Here is a 19781-nt window from a genome sequence, read left to right as displayed (position 1 = left end):
ATCAATTCAACCTAAAAAAAAAAAAGCATAATGACATGCTTCATGGCAAATGTTCTTTTTCTGTTATTAATTAAGTGACGATACAAAACAATCCATGCCACGTCTCACTGTCATTTCCTAAATTCTATGCAAACATAGCCAGGCTTCAACTAGAGAGAGGAATGAAGAGCCTTCTGCTTCTATTTGTGCTTTTTATAATATTTTCTTCTGCATTTCCTACAGACCGAAAGATGCAAGAGGAAGAAAACATGCAACTGGCTCAGGTACTGGCTTAATAAATGTTATTAATGACTATAAATTGAAAAAAATCATTTTATTGGTTGTCTTAAGACCTAAAAAGACAGCAAATTCCTACAAGAGTCCTGAACTCTCTTGTGAGAAGCAGCTGCTTATCATTTCCCTATTTCTAAGGACATCGAGGAACCATGTGAAGGGTGGAAAGTGGGGGTGCAGTGGAGGGGGGGGAGGCAGGATTTGCTACAACTTTAAGTTAGGAACTAGTGAGAGAAGAAAAGGGGACAGCCCTGCAAGAAGTGGAGATCCATCTCAAAGCACTTCAAGACCAGCCAGGAGGCTCCAACTATAATTTGGAGCCCCTTATATATTGATTTAAACACTCCTTCTAAAAAACAGTCCAGTTAATTTGCCATATTTGATTAAATCAATTGAACTTATACAAGATGAAAAATCAACTATCTCTTCTAGAATTTGTTTCAAAGAAACACCAAAATGAGAGTAACAATAAAAATATGTAAGATATGTGATCACTTGACACATAGAAGAAGCTTGATTCTTTTTTGTGGAGTTTTATGGGCTGAGTCGTTTTGCCAATTCTAGTGACACACAACTCAACCAACTCTTGGAAACTGAAAAAAACAGGATGATTTCTTTTTTTTCCTCTTTGTTTCCTTTCATTCTTCTTTCCTCCTATTCTTCTTTCCTCCCTCACTCCTTCCTTTTCCTCATTACTTATCTTCCTCACCTACTGCCAAAAAGTATTTCGCACAATTTTGTTTTACCTTGTGATGGAGATTTGCTCTCCTGTAGTCTGTGCCTTTTTTTTTGTCTTTTTGATCAGGCATATCTCAACCAGTTCTACTCTCTTGAAATAGAAGGGAGTCATCTTGTTCAAAGCAAGAACAGTAGTCTCATAGACGGCAAAATTCGGGAAATGCAAGCATTTTTTGGATTGACAGTGACTGGAAAACTGGACTCAAACACTCTTGATGTCATGAAGACACCCAGGTGTGGGGTTCCTGATGTGGGTCAGTATGGCTACACACTCCCTGGGTGGTGGAAATACAACCTCACATACAGGTAATACTTCTGCCAACTCATTTGCTTCTAAACCACAGAGAAAACATGAATATATCTTCCAAAGGACAAAAATCATAATAGTTTCTTTTACTGCACACTTCCTATGCACGTGGCACTTCATAGATTTCATTTATTCATTTCCCCAACAAACTTGTGATGTAAGCACACCAAGAAACTGCAACAAAAGGTTATTTACCATGATCAAGGCTACACAGCTCTTGCCAGCAGACTGGCTCTGGCAGGTATGCTCTCATCTCTAGCCTCTGCCACCACCATATAAGCTCAGGACCAGAAGCACTGCCATCTGATTGCACATGCTTGAAGGTACAGATGAAGTGTGCTCAAGAGAAAAGGGGAGACCTTAGAGCACAACCAATTCATGTTAGAGACGTGTGTGAATTAGAGTTGTCAAATCTCAGATGGACCCAAAAGGGGAGTAAGGTGTTTGCTCCCAGACATCTCAAGGAAAGGGAGCTGGCTCATTAACAGAAAGAGGATGAAGCGTTGTGTGACTTGAGGTAGAGTCAGTGACCTTGACCACCTATCTCTCTACAGCCCTCATGGCTGGTCCTAAAGAGTCTTTCTGATAGTTCTTCCTTCATCTTATTGAGTCTTAGGGATTGAGATAAAAATCGGTTTCACAAAATAGGGAATATAAACAAGAGGAAACTCTTTTCCTGAGTAAGTAACTCTTTGTGGCTCTCAAGTAAGACTCTTAACATGTGACACATGCATAAGACCGATTTCCATAAGCCATTTGAGAAAACAAATCTCAGTTCTTTTTAGGACATTTATAGTACAGTCATACACACAGCAGACACATACCTGAGACTAATGTGCTCCCACTGAGGGTGTGATCTTAGGGAAGTCATTTAACCTCTGCAATCCTTATTTGTTAGTGTTATAATACTACCTGATTAATAGGGCAGATGGGAGAATTGAAAAAGTACTTGTTTAGATAGTAAAGTATTATACAAATGTAAGAATAGCACCATAGCAAAAGTTACTGCAGCCCATGATAAGACAGAAATTATTTTCTTTTTGTAGTATGCATGCATATGCGCATATATAACTACCAACTGACATATTTTTGTTAATTTTTAAGAATCGTGAACTACACTCCAGATATGGCACGAGCTGACGTGGATGAAGCTATCCAAAAAGGTTTAGAAGTGTGGGGCAAAGTTACTCCACTAAAATTCACTAAGATTTCCAAGGGGGTTGCAGACATCATGATTGCTTTTAGGACCCGAGGTAAGGTTTTCAACAGAGAAAACTATGGCTATTTTCATCTCGGGAGCTTTGAAGAGGCTGATCTTTTTTCTTATCAACTGTATCTTAGTCCATGGTCAGTGTCCTCGATATTTTGATGGCCCCTTGGGAGTCCTCGGCCATGCCTTTCCTCCTGGTCTGGGTCTGGGTGGAGATGCTCACTTTGATGAGGATGAAAATTGGAACAAGGATGGAGAAGGTAAGCCCAATTTTCTTTATAAACACAATGTTATTATTCTAAAGAATCTCTAAAAAGAATAGCTTTGCAATTAGTTGCTTTTTACTTTCTAATTTCCTCACAATGTACCAAATTTCAAGATGACATTGATGGAAATGTTTAATATCTATTCAGACAATTGTCCTTATACAATTCAGAGCCTTATCCACACAACACTTGTAAAGTTGCTAATCCTGTTATGATCAGAGCAATCTTCACTTACTCATACATTCATTCATACACACCCACAATGCCTGAAGTGTCACTGTGTGCCTGGAACAAACCACAGCGTTGTACTAGAAAAGTTCTAGCCCTTCAGAGGTTCATGATCTTGTGTGGTATATAAGGTCTAAACGCATATACCACCACACATGACAGAACACGTTATAGGTTGTATCAACGGTAGAAGTTATCTGTAGGTAAGGCTTGAAAGAAGATTCTAGGGAGGTGGTAATTTTGAGTTAGTGATTGAAGGATAGTGTGTGGGTTCATGACCTATATAAGGTCTATTTGCAAGCGTGAACTTCCTCTTCTAACTCTTGCCCATCTGCCAAGGAATTAGACCCTAATCTTTATATTTGTCCTATTCCTTAAGTCTAAGTGGATTGATTTTGTGTGTCCTAAAGGGCCTGCTTGGCACTAAAATAAAAGAGATTTTATTACTTTTTATACAAAAACCAAACCTGTACTGCACTAAAATTATGTGCATCAAACAAAGGAGCTCGGTAGATTCTCAGGTTCTGCCCCACTCTTTTTTTTTTTCTATCATTGACAACAGTCATCTTGGGTCTTGTATCTGGTGTCCAGGGTTCTAGGGAAGCAGAGGCGGTGGCTCTGCTGATGGGTGGTGTACAGTTCACCGTTCATTCCTGACCAAGTAACTCTAGATAGTCTGTAGGCAGCCAGACAAGGGGCAGCAGAAGGGCCAGAGCAGGAAAGCATGAAAGACCATGAAATAATCCTTTGCCATTCCGTGTGTGTTTTGTGCAAATATCACTGGACAAGCTTCTATCATGTAAGGCCCAGTCTTTTCCCTAGAATCCATAGGTTCAGTTGAAAGTCCAAGAACATTCTATTATATTATATTTAGAACCTTACAGTCTAGTGGTACAGACTGAAATAAAAAGGAATTCCACCATGCATGGTAAGACTTCTGGTATAGATAAGCACAGTCTTGTGTAGTAGACACATTTAACCATTCTTTCATCCAAATAAACACCTGGATACCTAGCAACAATTATTAAGCACCCACTATTAATAAGCTGTTTAGCAGTCACCAGGAATAAAAGATGGTTAACATATGGTCTCTGTACCGAAAGGGTGCACAGCTTGATGACAGAAATAGACATTGCATAATGTCTATGCAATGTCTTATGTGCTATGACAGAATTAAGCACTGAGTCTATGGAAACCCAGAGAGATGCATTTAACTCAGCCAGGATAAAAGCTGGAGGGATAAAGGACTCCTCATGAAGGAAATGACTCCAGAGTGCATTCCTAAGGAATAAGTAGTATTGCTAGGCTAAAGAGGGGTGAGCAGAAGGAATGGAGATATTAAGACACTGAGATTATAAAAAATATGGCAAGGAGAGAAATGCAAATGATTCAATATGGCTAGCTCATGGAATATGAACATAAAATATGAGGCTGGAAAAAAGGCAGGGAGTACATCATGGAAGGGCATGTTATGGTATTTGAATTTTACCCTACACCAATGGAGAACATCTGAAAAATATTAAGTAGGAGATACATGATCATATATAGCATAGCCTAGCAACAATCAAAGCTGGCGGCTTCAATTTTTTTACTACTACTCATTTCTAAGACACTTGTTGCCTATGATTTGCTTATTCTGGGTTATATTTCTCCATGACGTAACTAATACCAATTATTAGAGTTGAAACGTTTTTCATATAAATGATGATGCATATGCGATAAGAATTCTCTGCTGTATGGCAAGGCTTTTCTTTCTTCCCCTTAGTTACTTCCTAATCTTAGATGCAACCATTCTCCTTTTGAGCGACTCATCTACTCCTGTTTTCCTTGTTTTCATTAAGGATTCAACTTATTTCTTGTGGCTGCTCATGAATTTGGTCATTCACTGGGGCTCTCTCACTCCAATGATCAAACAGCTTTGATGTTTCCAAATTATGTCTCTCTGGATCCTAGCAAATACCCACTTTCTCAGGATGATATCAATGGAATCCAATCCATCTATGGTGAGCAACATCACAAATACAAATATACATGAACTAAATAGGAAGCTTTCCAGGAAGGAAGCTGAGAAAAATCACCTCTTGAAATATTATCATGAAGAAAATATTCACTTTGGTAAGATCCTTCTGTAGGGATTTCCACATGCCTTCTTCATTCACTGTGGTATTTCTTTTCTCATCAAAGGAAGTCTGCCGAAGGCACCTGCTAAGCCAAAGAGACCCACTGTGCCCGATGCCTGTGGACCTGCTTTGACTTTTGATGCTATCACCACTTTCCGCACAGAAGTAATGTTCTTTAAAGGCAGGTAAACCCATTACTTTAAATACCTTAACTTCCTATGGAGATTTTTCTTTTCAAGAGATTTCAGGATGAAGAGGGAGTCATGGGGAAAAAAAAAAATGTGTGCTGTTTACTTTCATTTTGTAACTGCCCACACTGTTTGAATGTTTTACTATGTGCACATACCTCTTACCTGTCTGATAAATTGATTTTTAAATGTTTTTAAGCAAATTTTTAAATTGTCATTGTATAAGAAGGTGAAGTGGAGTCTACTTTCGGTGACTTCCTAGCTTAAATAATACACCAATCCCAATGGTGTGTTGTAGCTGACTTATACCATTTCAAGATCCAATTGTTGAATTTTCAGGAATTTTGTACACCAGTTCACATGGCTTTGGTAGTTTGAAACTGGCCATGTTTGGAGTGTTTACACCCTGGAAATCAGCAGATGAAAAAAATTAGGTCTTTTTCTTACCTGCGGAACCAGTTGTTAAACATGTATCAGCAGACCATTCCATAATGTTGCATCAATAAAGTGTTAATTATAGTAGGAAATCTCTTCTCACACTATGTATAATTTATTGGACTTAAATTGCAGCACGGTGTGTCAGTCATATATACCATGACCATATTTTTAGAACAAAGTATCAGGACATATACCATCTCACCAAGATATAAAGGCAAAAAGAAAGAATATTTGAAATCAGACTCCTTCCACTCATAACTATGCAGCGCTATAATGATATGCTATCACTTTCATACTCCTAACAGCAGAGGCTGAGACCACTTATCAAGGAAGGGCTCCCAGCGTGGAAAGGGGAATAGAATATAAGGATTTTTCAAGTCTCATTTATAGATTCAGAACTTTACAGCCAGAAGAAAACATGTTTTGCCACACCAATGATAACATTTCTTCATTCTAGCAAACATTGGCACCAACAAGTTCTTAGAATGTTTGTCGCTGGTTTAGAATGTTTGAGTTCTGCTGCTTTGGCAAAAATGAGGCCATCGTGCATACTGAGTACTTTTTATGAGATTTTCATGGACAGTTTGGTACTCAAAGTACCCAAGTGAGTGAGCACAAAGGTATGTCCTGCCTTGGTAGTCCAAAGGGTAGAACTACACTCACATCCACCTACATTTGCTGAGGGAAATCATGTTAATGCTCTAAATTATTTAAGGAAAATATCAACCAATTAGATAAAAGACAAGCCTCAGTTTGCAATGCTTTCATTGACATAGATATGTATAGGTTGTGTGTGTAAAGTGTTTTTTGTGTAACACAGGCACCTATGGAGGATCTATTGTGATATCACCGATGTTGAATTTCAATTAATCTCTTCATTCTGGCCATCTCTGCCAGCTGATATTCAAGCTGCATATGAGAACCCTAAAGATAAAATTCTGGTTTTTAAAGGTAACTTTTCCCATCACAATTTCCCCAAGCCCAGCCCAGATGCCTGAACTTAGGTTCCTATCACAAAGGATAACTTATCCAGAAATTCTCTATGGCTGTAAAGAGAAACAACATCCCAATTACACAGGAGCTTTAAAAACACAGTATGACAGGAACTAAAGAACAGTCTTTTTCTGCCAAATAAAGGTATCCCATCTCTCTTCTATATTCCCTTTTTACTAGGATTGCCAGATTTGGCAAATAAAAATACAGGGTGCTTTGAATCTGAAATAACTAATTTTTAGTATAAATAATTTTTAGTATGAATATTGCATTTTGGATATACATATACCAGAAATTAGTCATTGGTTATTTGATATTCAAATTTAACTGGCATCTTACATTTAATATAGCAAAATTACTTTTTATAAGAATTTCATCAGATTACTTGTCTTTGAGAACACTTGGGTGCTAACATTTAGGAGAACATGTCCAAACATACTTGTTTTGTCAGAGTTAGAAAAGCAATTGGTACAGTAAATCCAATTGACATGGGTATGCACACTATTAACTATAGGTATATATTATTATTTTTTGTGTAATATTAATGATATAAGCAGCTAAAGAAAGTGGTAAAAATAAGTGGAGACATAAGATTACTAAATCTCTAAGCGTTGAACCTGAGAGAAACTAGGCATCTAATTATTTTCAAACTTATTAAGACATCTAATTCTCACTCTAGAAGATAGATCATAAGGTAATCACTTTCTCTCTTTCTAGATGACAATTTCTGGATGATCAGAGGATATGCTGTTTTGCCTGATTATCCCAAATCCATCTATACGCTGGGCTTTCCAAGATATGTGAAGAAAATTGATGCAGCTATTTGTGACCACAACACAAGAAAAACTTACTTCTTTGTGGGCGTTTGGTGCTGGAGGTAAGTTTACAAACAATTGATCCCTTTCTCTTATTCTGGGGGAAAATAATCACATAGCACCACTTTAACATAGGCAAAGATAAAACTAACCTATAATCTTAAAATGAATTATGTTTAACGCAATTTCATGTAGATGACATTCATCAAACAAAAGACTGTTTTTATGAGTCCAAAGATTTCTCTCACTTAAAAAATAAAGATAAAATAAAAAAAAAATCTGGCAATGTCAACTAAATTGCCAAAGACACGCATATATCCAGTCAAAATATATGAAAGCTCCAAGCTGAGCCCTTACTTTGATTTAACATTTCCTCAGAATAACATCAATCTGACAAATGATGTGGTTTTTTTCCCTTATCAGTTTTCAGGATAGTATAAATGATTCAACCAAACATAATCTTTGTCATATTTTTTTATTATTGAGCCATAATCTTTGTCATATTTTTTTATTATTGATCCAATTAGTTTTCCTCTACTAGGCTTACTTTTTCTCCACATCACTGCTTGGCTCCAAGCTGGACAGTAGAATAATTAAGCTCCCCAAAGCAAAGAACCCCTGGAAACCTTTCAAATCCATGTATCCAGGTATGACGAAGTGACCCAAGCCATGGACAAAGGGTACCCAGAAAGAGTGATAAAATACTTTCCAGGAATTGATGTCCGAGTTGATGCTGCTTTTCAGCATAAAGGTAAGTATCAAGACCTAAACTCTTAGGATACTAGAAGAATTTATTGACTATAAAAGAAGACCCACAGAAACTTAAATGTTTCAATTTTAATGTAATTTTACTACTCTTGAGTATATGTAATAACAAACTTTAATCCTGTGGGCATCATCATAAGCTGAGTCAGTAAGTCCTGAATTGTATTCTCTGTTACACTATTTTAAATCTATGCAAAAAGTACCAAAATTAGTTTTATTTCTCATTGATCCAAGATACCTCCTAAAAGACACCCCTTGAAGAGTTTTAAATGTAAAAAAATGACTAAGCACATAAACTGAACAATAATTCTCAAACTATAATGTATATAGTTTAATATGCATGGCTTAGGGTTTGTGTGTGAAACTACAAATTTTTCAGAGTTTCTGAGGCAGCGGTATTATGGGTGAGATCCAGGAACCTACAATTTTAAAAGAACGTCAGGCAATTTAATGTACCAGTCCACCTACTATTATCTTCAAAGACAAGAGCCTAGACCATGGAGTAAACAGGAGTTTAAAAATGTTTTTGAGGGGTACAATCTTGTATTCCAATGATATCACAGAATCTCAAAACATAAAATAGATAAAGTAAAACACATCTAAGGAAATGAGGGGCCAGCTGAGTGGCACGTTGGTTAAGAGCTGGCTTGGGACGCCAGAGGGCCCCGGTTCGGATCCCACATATGAGGGCCAGTGACACTGCCCTCTACAGCTAAGATGCTGAACAACAGCTCAACCTGGAGCTGGGCTGCCGAGAGTCGCTGGCGATGGCATAGGCTGCAGCCCCTGCTGCAGTGGGTTGCCATGGGCTACTGTGTGTAGCCAGCAGCCAGCGTGAGTGGCCAGTAGCCAGCGTGAGTGGCCGTCCAGAAGCCGGCAACTGATCTGCCTCACCCGGGAAGAGCGCAATGATGGTGCCAACTTGGGCCAGTGAAGCAACGTCCTCCACAACTAGACTGAAGAACAAAAGGACAGCAATTTGTCTATTCCCCTTCCCCCAATTCCTCAGCGCTGTTCCCCTCCCCCAATTCCTCAGTAAAAATCTTTTTAAAAAATAAAGGAAATGAGGATATAGGGCCCCAGAGACTCATGGGGACCTTCTTCTTCCCCTCACTGAAACGCTTTTGAAACCTAGTTTTAGAACCTCTGGCATAAACCAGTCTGGCTAAAAAAATAGAGAGCCCCTCGAAATTCATGTTTCATACTTTAGCTTCTTCCTCAGGGAAATAAAAATAATAATATTTCTCATGTGATACTAATAAAGTAAAATGTATTTACATAACTACACAAGTTTCTCTCCATAATGTTCAATTATTTTATTCTATATTCATGAAATTAAAAAGTATGGAACCATTGTATAGTTGTGCAAGATAACTAATCATGATTTTCTCTCTCTAGGATTCTTCTATTTCTTCCGTAAATCAAAGCAATTTGAATATGATCCTAAGACAAAGAACGTTACCCGAGTGATGAAAACCAATACTTGGTTCCAATGTAAAAAACCATTAAACTCATCATTTGATTTTAGTACCAGCGAGGAAAAAATACATTCAAGAGGGGTGGGGATGTTTTATCATAAGAATTTAAATTTGCTTATTTTCAGTATTGTTCATGTGCTGAAAAAAAACTATAGTTATCAATAAATTCAGAGGCCTGAAATAAACCTCAAGAGGTCTTTTACTCTGAACTCTGCTTCAAAGTAGAATAAAACTATTCTTTGATAGCGAGTTGCCAGTCTTAGTGGTAAATATCTATTGGGTAAAGATTCAACAGCTATTTTGAGGCACCTGATCCTTTTTGCAGGAAGTTACTATGTATAAACAAAACTCTCACTGTACTTTAAGCCTATTTTATACTTCGTAAACTTGTATAAGTAAGCCATGTGTCTTATAATAATTAAATACTGAAGACATATATTAAACCAATCTTGAGCATCCTCTTTTGTCTGGACCTTTGAAGTCAGAGCCCAATAAACAGCATCCCTCATCCAAACCCACATTCTGAACCCACTGAGAAATAACACACAATTGGGAGAGCAAATTCCCACTTTTATTACTGATAAAGCTTATATTGGAGAATGTATCTGGGCAAGCAACTTTCCTAATATCAGGTTCTAGGATGAGATATACTTTCCCACAAATCGCGGGAGAACTGGAAATCACCAAGCCTCTTCAAGAATGTGAGCTCCCTATAGGCTGTGTGGAGCCCAAAGAGAAACAAGCAAGGATGGAGTTACATGTACCCAGTTTCTACTCCCAAATTCACAATCAAATAAGGTACTCCACCTCCCAAAGACAGATGTGACAGCCTAGAGAGATACAGGAAGTGTTACATTAGAAGTGATCCCCCAACAATTAAGGAACTAGCAGGAGTAGGAAAGTAGTGTTCCATCCAACCACAAAGCATAGACCAATGCATTCCTTAGAGAGTTTAAAATCAAGGTTTTTTGTACACTGATCTCACATACTGGAAATGTAGAGATTTCCTCCCTGTATTTGAGATATATGAGTCACCTAAACATAAACCTATAGGTGAAAAGTTCCTGTTCTCTTTATTATACCCTGTATTTCCTGAGTTTCTAAATTCTTATGGTAGGCTTTTACCTTTACACCCTCAAAGCTAAACACTTAGTAAAGCTCTTCATAAATTTTCTGACCCAGAAGGTGGGAGGTTGTCAATTGAACCTGATTCTGATGAGGTAATAGACTGTGCAGGTGTCAATTAATAGAAAATAAGCATAGAAAATCTCAGAATTCCTATAGCTACTCCCCCCTACTCCCAAATCTTACCTAGAGTTTAATGTTGCCAAATCCCTAAAAAAGGGGGGGTATAGAAAATATTTATTATGTTTGAAACAGGAAGTAAATTTTAAGAAATACAGTTTAATACCTAGCATGTAGTAGATAGTATATTAGTCTTTGCAAAAAAAAATAGTGCTAGAATAATCAAATACACACACACACACACACACACACACCTCAATCTTACCCCACACTGCTCACAAAAATTAACTAAAAATGGGCCCTAGACCTCTGACAGAAAAATTAAAAATATAAAACTTCTAGGAGAAAATATTTTTTAAAACTTTGTGACCTTAAATTACAAAAAAAATTTTAGATAGAACATAAAAAACATAAATCATAAAAGAAAAAATTGACAAGTTAAACTTCATCAATACTTACAACCTTTGCTCTTCAGGACACAACATTAAAAGAATGAAAAGTCAAGCCACACACTAGAAGATAATATTTTTCAAATATGTCTGTGTGTGCATGTGTGTGTGTGTGTGTGTGTGTGTGTGTGTGTGTGTGTGTGTGTAATAAAGAACTTGTATCCCGAATATATAAAAAATGCTTATAATGCAAAAATAAGAATACAAGCAGCTCAACTTTTGTAAATAACCAAAATAATTGCTATGTGAGTGACAATATAAGAGATTCAACACCCTTATCATTAGGAAAATGCTAATTAAAACCATAATAAGATATCACTGCATACTTACCAGATGGTTAAAATTAAAAAGGCTGAAAATACCAAGTGTTGACAAGATGTAGAATAACTGGAACTCTCTTAGAGTGCTGGTGAGAATGAAAAATAATACAGCCACTTTGGAAAACAGTTTGGCCATTTCTTGTAAAGTTAAACATACACTTACCATGTGACCCAATAACCCCTCTCCTAAATATTTACCCAAGAAAAATGAAAACACGCTCACATAAATAGTTTTACAAAACATTCATGATAGCTTTATTTATGATAGCTAAAACTGGAAACAACTGAAGTGTCTATCAATAGGTAAATGGATAAACATACTGTGGTACATCCAGGTAGTGGGAAACTACTCAGCAATCAAAAGCAACAGAAGACTTATAGATATATGCAACAATATAGATGAAGCTCAAAAGCATTATGGTAAATGAAAGAAGCCAAACACAAAAGACTACATATAACATGATTCCATTTACGTGAAAACTTAGAAAAGGCAAAACCATAAAGATAGAAAGCAGATTGCTGGTTGCTGGGGGCCAGAAGTGAAGGAAGGGACTATAAAGGAACATGGCATTCTGTAGCACAAATACCTATGATATTATAATCTTTTGAGATTTAAATAAACTTGACTTCCAAAATCCTATGGGGATTCTAAGGCCATCCACCAAGCAATTGGGGGGAAGAAACATTCTTATTCTTAATGTCCTTTCACAAATGCCTCCCAAGTCATCTTCCCAGTCACTTCTTCCCAGAGTCCAGCCTCTTGTTCCTCTGTCTGACCCCTCCCTGCTTTACCCTCTCTGAGAAACCCAATTTCCTATTTGCTTATTATTTTTTAAATATATATTAAGCAGTAACTTTGTTTCATTGTCTCTTATACACGCCATCAGGGCCTCCCTTTTCTTGGAAAAGCAGCTGAAGAAGGCATTTTTTTCTCTTAGAGAAAAGTATCAAAGTTCACTTTCACTGTGCTTCATAAAGAAGACATTTTAATTTCCCTTTGCTAGCTTGGAGGTTGGGTGAGAATATGGGCTCTGGATTCAGACTACTTGGGCTCTTGGCCCAGTTCCTCCACTGATTAGCTGTGGAACCTTGGGCAAGTTATTGACTGCTCTGAGCCTCAGATTCTCCATCTGTGAAATAAGAACAGTAAGAGATTCAGGCTCATAGAGCTGTTCAGAGTCTGAACAACTGGTCACGTACGGCACGTAGGATCAGTACTTGAGAGATAGTAATTGCTCCATAAGTGTAAACCATAATTATTGTAATTAGGTAAGTTAAAAAATGTATCCAAAAGTACAAACAAATGGAAAAACTAGAAGCTGATCTCAGAGTTTCTCAAAATTGAAGTAAAGTATGAACCAATTCATTCTCTGCGGTACCTTACACTTACAGGAACAAATTAACTAGAACAACAAACTTTGTTCCAGATGACTGTTCTTTCTGGTTTTTTCAAGGGCCTAAAACCAAGTCTTGAAAGAAAGAAACAGCCTTAAAAACAAGCATGAACAAGACTATGTTAACAATAGTTATTCATTTTGGAGATCTGAGCAGCTGAAATGAAAGAGAAATGAATTCACACAGAGAGAATGTATTTAAATTTCTTCTTGCCCCGGGGACAAAGAGAAACTCATCATAACGTTTCTATTGTTCGTCATGGGTAGATTCTCACCTGAATGAATCATTTGTCCCAGAGGAAATGAAATGACAATTTTTTTTGTCTTGAATTTATTTTAAACACATGGCATGTCTTTGGGCTGGAATTCAATTTCTTGTTTGTCTTCAAATATACAGAATCTTAAAAAGGAAGATCAATTGACTAAAAAATATCTTTAACATACTTAAATTGGTCATAAAATCATAAATATTAAATATGTATTTACTCACTACTCAGATACTACTATCTACCTGAAGTTCTTTTTTTTCTGAGGTATTCACAGAAAAATAAAAATTCAGCTATTTGTGATATGAATCACTTAGAATTTGATTTCTTAGGAGAGATTAAGAAAATACAAAAAAGATAATGTGACCTTAAGATGTCCTTAAAGGCAGAAAGTTTCCAGAACAGAAAAATATTTTTGTCTGATAACCATTTTAGTTTCATGCAGCATTTATTGCTTAATTAATCTCTATAAAGACAGATTTGGTTTTAATCTTGAAATTTAATAAATTAATAATTTTCTGTCCATTCTCTTCTGAATTATAGGGTTCAACTTTACTAGTAATAAATAGGGCAAGCATTTATTTTCAAGTTTTTTTTTAATTCAGAGTTTCAGTTTTCCTGAACTATTTTTAAAACTTAGAAGCAATAGGGAGCATTTCAACTAGCTTAATTCATGGAGATGAAATGGAAATTCAATGAGTCAAAACCCCTCAGGAAATATGATACTAAGAATTTGAAGGAATCATGTTTGAAAATAAATCTAAATTATAAGGCTATTCAAATTAATGTGATTTTCTCAGGAGTCTTGTGTTAGAAAATCTGTTGAGATGGATTTCAATTAAGATGGCACCTTGTACTTTTTCATACAAATTAACATTTACCTTGGTATTGTAATTATTAATCAATCAATCTCATTTATTCAATATATTTGTTAAATGCCTTTTATAAGAGATGGACTGTCTGTTGAGGCATAATCTTTCATTCAACAAATATCTATTGAATGCCTACTATGTGCCAGGCACTGTTTTAGGAGCCAGAGACAGTAATGAACAAAACAGCGAAGCTTTTGCCTTCAGGAACCCTCTAATCCAGTCAAGGTAGAGAAATCACAAGTAAACAAACAACTGTAAATATGTCAAGGATGATAAATGCTCTGAGGAAAAAACAGAGCCGGTTGTGCCAACACTTGGCCTGTTTGCCTTCAGGTTCGGTCCTCTGTTGAGATCAGGGCGTTAGGTGCTGCCCCCTGCAGGCTAAGCACAGGCCTCACTGTTAGCCCCGGTCTGGGAGAGTTCATCTGGTGGGGGACACTGAGGGAGGTTAGAGGGCAGGAGGGAGAAGCCAGGATGTCTCTCTCTCCCTCCTATGATATCATCTGTAGTGGTGGCTGTCTCTTCAGCGATCCAGCTGCTGCCACAACCACTGTGGTTCCTGCTTTAGCCAGATGATATGAGTGCCTTTCTCCCGCCTTCTGGGGGGGAAGAAGAAGACTAGTGGTTTCCTATTGTTTCTAACTTCTGGGTTGCTTCATTGTCCCCTCCGGCTTCTCAGCCTCTTCCATCACTCATAGAACTAATTTCCTGCATTAAATCCCCCTGTTCCAAATACTCAGAATGATTTCTGTTTTCTGGTTGACACTTGACTAATATTTTAAGTAAGGGGATAGATAGAGAGGGTGACAGATATGGGCTGTTTGATGGTGGATTACATAGGGTTCTTAGTGAAGATCTGAGATCTACATCTGAAGGAAGTGAACAAGCACCAATAATGGGAAACAGAGAGCTGCAGGAGGAATAATTCAGTGCAAAGGCGCTGAGGATCGGCTGATAAACAGTGAAGAGGCTCCTGTGACCAGGGAGAAATTGGGGCAGAGGGTGGAGTCGGTGGGGAAAGAGATGAAGTCAGAGAAGTGGCAAGGAAACAGATCATATGAGGCCTTATAAGTCCATTCTACTGAGTTTAGTTTCTAGAGATATTTAAGAAGAGAAACGATTTACTAACTGACTTGTATTTTAAAAGAATCACTCTGGCTGCTCTGAGGACAATAAACTAGACCAGAAAAAGAACAGGAACAGGAGATCTATTAGGAGGTGACTGCAACAGTAGATGACAGTAGATGAAAAGTGGCTGAGGATGTATTTTGAAGGTAGGATAACAGGATTTGGTAATTGATTGGATATGTGGTATGATATAAAGAGAGGAGTTGAGTATAAACCAGCTTTTTTTTTCTTTTCTGAACTGGAAGAATGGAATGTTCATTCACTGAGGTGATCAGATCTGGTGGAAAAACAGCTTTGAGGAGAAAACCAAGATGTCCACTCAGCAGTTGAATACATAGGTCTGAAGTTCAGAGGAGAGCCTGAGCATGGGGGTATAAATCTCGGAATTGTCATTGTGTAGAGACATAGGATTGGATTAGGTCACCTAGGCAGTGACTCAGATACTCAGATGGAGACAAGAAGAAATTGAGAACGGATCCCAAGTTATTAACAGATTAGTGATAAACTCTGCTGTATATTTTATTTGATCCCCACAGCAATTCTATTTATGCACATGGGCACATTCTTCCTGTTGATGCTCATTCTCCATGCTGTGGGCCATGAGCTGGCTACTTCACTCTGCATGACTTAGTGGATTCTCCAAACCAGAGCATGGGCACACCCTGCAGGATGAGGACGGGGGCAGGAGGGCGCTAGCCTCTGATTTCCCAGATGAAACAAATTAGAACTCTCAAAAGGACATGAAATCGTCTGTGTCAACAATGTACATCCTGGTTTTATTTAGTAAACATATGAGAAGATCACACGTTTTTCTTTAATGCAGAAAGTTTACAAAATGAGAAAACTTCCATCATGCCATCTTGATGACAGATCCAATGTCTATGATGTAGTAGAACCCTGCCTTGCCTCCTAGCTCAAGGGTCTGCAAGCTGAGTTTCTGGCCTTGTGGGCTAGTGACACTATCTTAATAAGCATTGTAAACATTATTGACATTTTTTCTCTTTCTATATGAATGAAACTTATTTTAAGAAGCTACAAAAAGAATCAATTCAAAAATGTTAGATTAGAGGGACATTTCTAAAAATAAAAGGCAACAACATAAACAAAAAACACTTCACTTGGTCATTTCCCACCTCAGTACTTGCATCAAAATTAGGAAAACATCCTGCTAACTCCCAGTGGCAAGAATAGTACATTATCAGAATGGACTGCCTACCCTCTTTGGAACAGATATGCAAGAGGAAAATGAGTTCCTGTATTTTTAAGCCCTTTTCTTTGCTTTTAAAGATAGCTAATCTGCAAGCTAGTCCTATAAGGACTCTAAATAAACATAATAATAGTGACTACTTATTAAACACAATATGCTAGTTACTTTATAGTATTTCACTTATCTTCATAACAATCCAATAAGGGTGGGTATTTTTGCATTTTATAAATGAAGAAATGAGGTTTAGAGAGATTAATTTTCTTGCCCAAGATCACATAAAAAATGGTAGGATCCAAATCGTATGTCATATATTCACATTTTCAATCTTCTCATGGAATATGAATGTTCTATCACTCTATCATGCCTCGTACTCACCACCACTCAGAACAAAACTCCTTTGTACACATTTATCTTTTTACCTATAAGAAACTGATTCCCCCATTCACCCCCAAACTTGCAGCAGCACCCAGCTCCTTTGCAACGTGTTTTCTGTTTCTTCCGCAATATGTTTCACCAAAGTTCTGATTTCATGATTGTGGTTTATTTTCTTAATTGTGTGTAAAGAAAAAGAAGGAACATGGTACATTTCCGTTAAGCAATCCTACAACACACCAAGTGACAAAAGATAGTAATCTAGGTTATACTGGAACAGGTGGTGCCTGTATCATTCCGAGAAGACATGCTTGCTGAATGCAATTGTCAAAGAGGCTCTGGGGAACCAATTGTGTCTCAGCTTTCCAGCCCCCAACCTGGGACTCCCTTATTTCACAGTAATAAAAATAACTAAAAATATTGGCTTGCAAGTTATCTGCATAGAACTAAATAAGCAAAATATGACAAAGTGACAACGCAAAGTTTGTATTTCACTAATTAGTTTCACATCTATGATCTTATTTGGGTCTCAAGATAACCCTGGGAGGTAAGAAAGAAAACGCTGATGGTGATAAATCTGACACATCCATTTTCTGGAGAAGAAAGCTAAGATACACAATGAGCTGCTAATAATGACGGAATTTATATTTAGATACTCTGGCTAGCGGTTCTGTGTTCTTTTTACTACAACTGTTTCCTGTACACATTCTTTGCCTTTCCATCTTCTTTTATTGTTGTTGATGGTGATAATTTGTTTTAGTCTTATCTGACCTCTTCCTAAATGTAGGGACTATGTCTTAGGCATATTTATATTATGTATAGTGTCTAATTCTTTTTTATATTAGTTTCAGGTGTACAAAACAATGCAATAGTTATCCTTTTCACCCCTCACAAAGTGACAGTCCCCCTCCCCCCATACACTGCCCTCCCACCCCTAATATCATACTTATCTATTATAATTCCATTGACTCCATTCCCACACTCTAATTCTTAAAAGGCCTCAGGAATATGCATTAGATTGAAGGAAATGTCCCCACCGTCACACTTCCAAGATCTTGTCCGGACCTTCACATTCCCTGCATGTATTCCATAAGACACAAGCCTGGGGCACCAGTAGTGGTTTGGGGAATATTAAAATTCAACTCACTGCTTTGTATCATTCAAAGAAGAGGAGTATTCAGTAAATTTAATATTTAACACTTAAAGACATAACTGCCAGTCACCCCAAGGAGTATAAGACACTGGAAGAAGGCCTTAAGTGGGAGCAAATGGCCACAAAATCACAGAGCAGCTTCCTTAAGGTATCACATATACACACAGTCAGTTTGTTAACCTGAGTGACCAAGATGCTGATGATTTCTGGGGAGGCTACGAGTCCAGTTCTGACCATCATCCAGTTGGTAGAGACAGTCCTGAAGCTCTCCCAACACTGCCCTCCCCTCTCCCCTGAGCTGGGTCTCACTGTTGGCTAACCTCGGACCCCCACCCTCAGGCAGAACCCAGGCTGAGTCCCAGTGCCACGCATCCTGAGACCTGCCTGCCTTTCTCCTTGGTTTCTGAAACTGAGCTGGGTTGGAGTTGAATTTGGTCTGCTGGGCCCTTCTTTTCTTATTCCCCATTTCAGTTTTTCATAGCCTTCATCTCACATTGATAGTAGCTTGATGTTAGTTCTTTGCTTCATTCTCTTGAGAGAACTTGAAAGTATCATTGGCTGATGTTGTGCCACTTATAACATCTGGCCTGATTCTTCCACGCCATCTTCTACTGCTGAAACTCTGAAACCTACTCCTCTTTGGCGAGAGCTATTCTAACTCAGCTCAGTAAATCTGCAAAGGAAAATCATTTATATCCTTTAATATCTGTGAAGAAAGGATCACTTTTTCTCCTGGAAAATATAAATTGCATTTAACAGTTTCTTCCTTGAACAGTAATTCTCAATTGTAGATGCATGCCTTAGTCAGTCCAGCTGCTATAACACAATGCCATAGATGAGGTGGCTTAAACAACAAACATTTATTTCTCACAGTTTTGGAGGCTGGAAGATCAGGATGCCAGCATGGTCAAGTTCTTGGTGAGGGTTCTCTTCCTGATTATGTCCTCACATGGCCTGTGCACTGAAAGAGAGAGAGAGAGAGAGAGAGAGAGAGAGAGAGAGAGAGAGAGAGGGAGGGAGAGAGAGGGAGGGAGAGAGAGAACCTCCTGTCTCCTCCTCTTTTGATAAGGGCATGAATTCCACCATCGGGGTCCTACTCTCATGACATAATATAACCTTAATTATCTCCCAAAGGCCTTACCTCCAAATACCATCACAATGGGGTTAGGACTTTAACATATTAATTTGGGAGGGGGGACACAAACATCTAGTCCCTAGCAATGCACAATTAGAATCATTTGGGGAGCTTTTTAAATTACCAATAACTGGACTCCTCTGCTCCAGACCAACTAAAGCAGAACCTCAGGAGGGTGGGATCTGAGGTTCTCATTTATAATTAGCTCCCAGATAACCCTGGTCCACAGACTTTCTTTGAGTAGCACTGACTTTCTAAAATAGTGGTTCTCAAATGTTAGTGTGTATCAAAATTACCTAGAGGGCTTGTTAAAACAGATGGTTGGTCCCCACCCCTAGACTTTCAGAGTCAGTAGGTCGTGGGTGGGGCTTGATAACCTGCAAGTCTAAAACGTTCCCAGGTGATATTGATGCTGCTACTC

General features: G+C 37.9%; 1 protein-coding gene across 1 annotated transcript; it reads left to right on the top strand.

Annotated features, from left to right (window-relative positions):
- The first annotated feature begins 148 nt into the window (after positions 1-148).
- MMP27 (matrix metallopeptidase 27) lies at positions 149-10067 on the top strand. The gene is made up of 10 exons (XM_019632272.1): positions 149-263; positions 1079-1317; positions 2423-2571; positions 2660-2788; positions 4864-5025; positions 5207-5327; positions 6589-6719; positions 7479-7638; positions 8224-8327; positions 9740-10067. Exons 1-10 carry the CDS (start codon positions 162-164, stop codon positions 9982-9984), a joined length of 1542 nt encoding a protein of 513 aa, XP_019487817.1. The 5' UTR covers positions 149-161; the 3' UTR covers positions 9985-10067.
- The last annotated feature ends 9714 nt before the right edge of the window (positions 10068-19781 follow it).

This window comes from Hipposideros armiger, unplaced genomic scaffold (genome assembly GCF_001890085.2).
Source record: "Hipposideros armiger isolate ML-2016 unplaced genomic scaffold, ASM189008v1 scaffold_1114, whole genome shotgun sequence".
NCBI lineage: Eukaryota > Metazoa > Chordata > Mammalia > Chiroptera > Hipposideridae > Hipposideros > Hipposideros armiger.
This window is presented reverse-complemented; position numbering and strand designations above follow the sequence as displayed.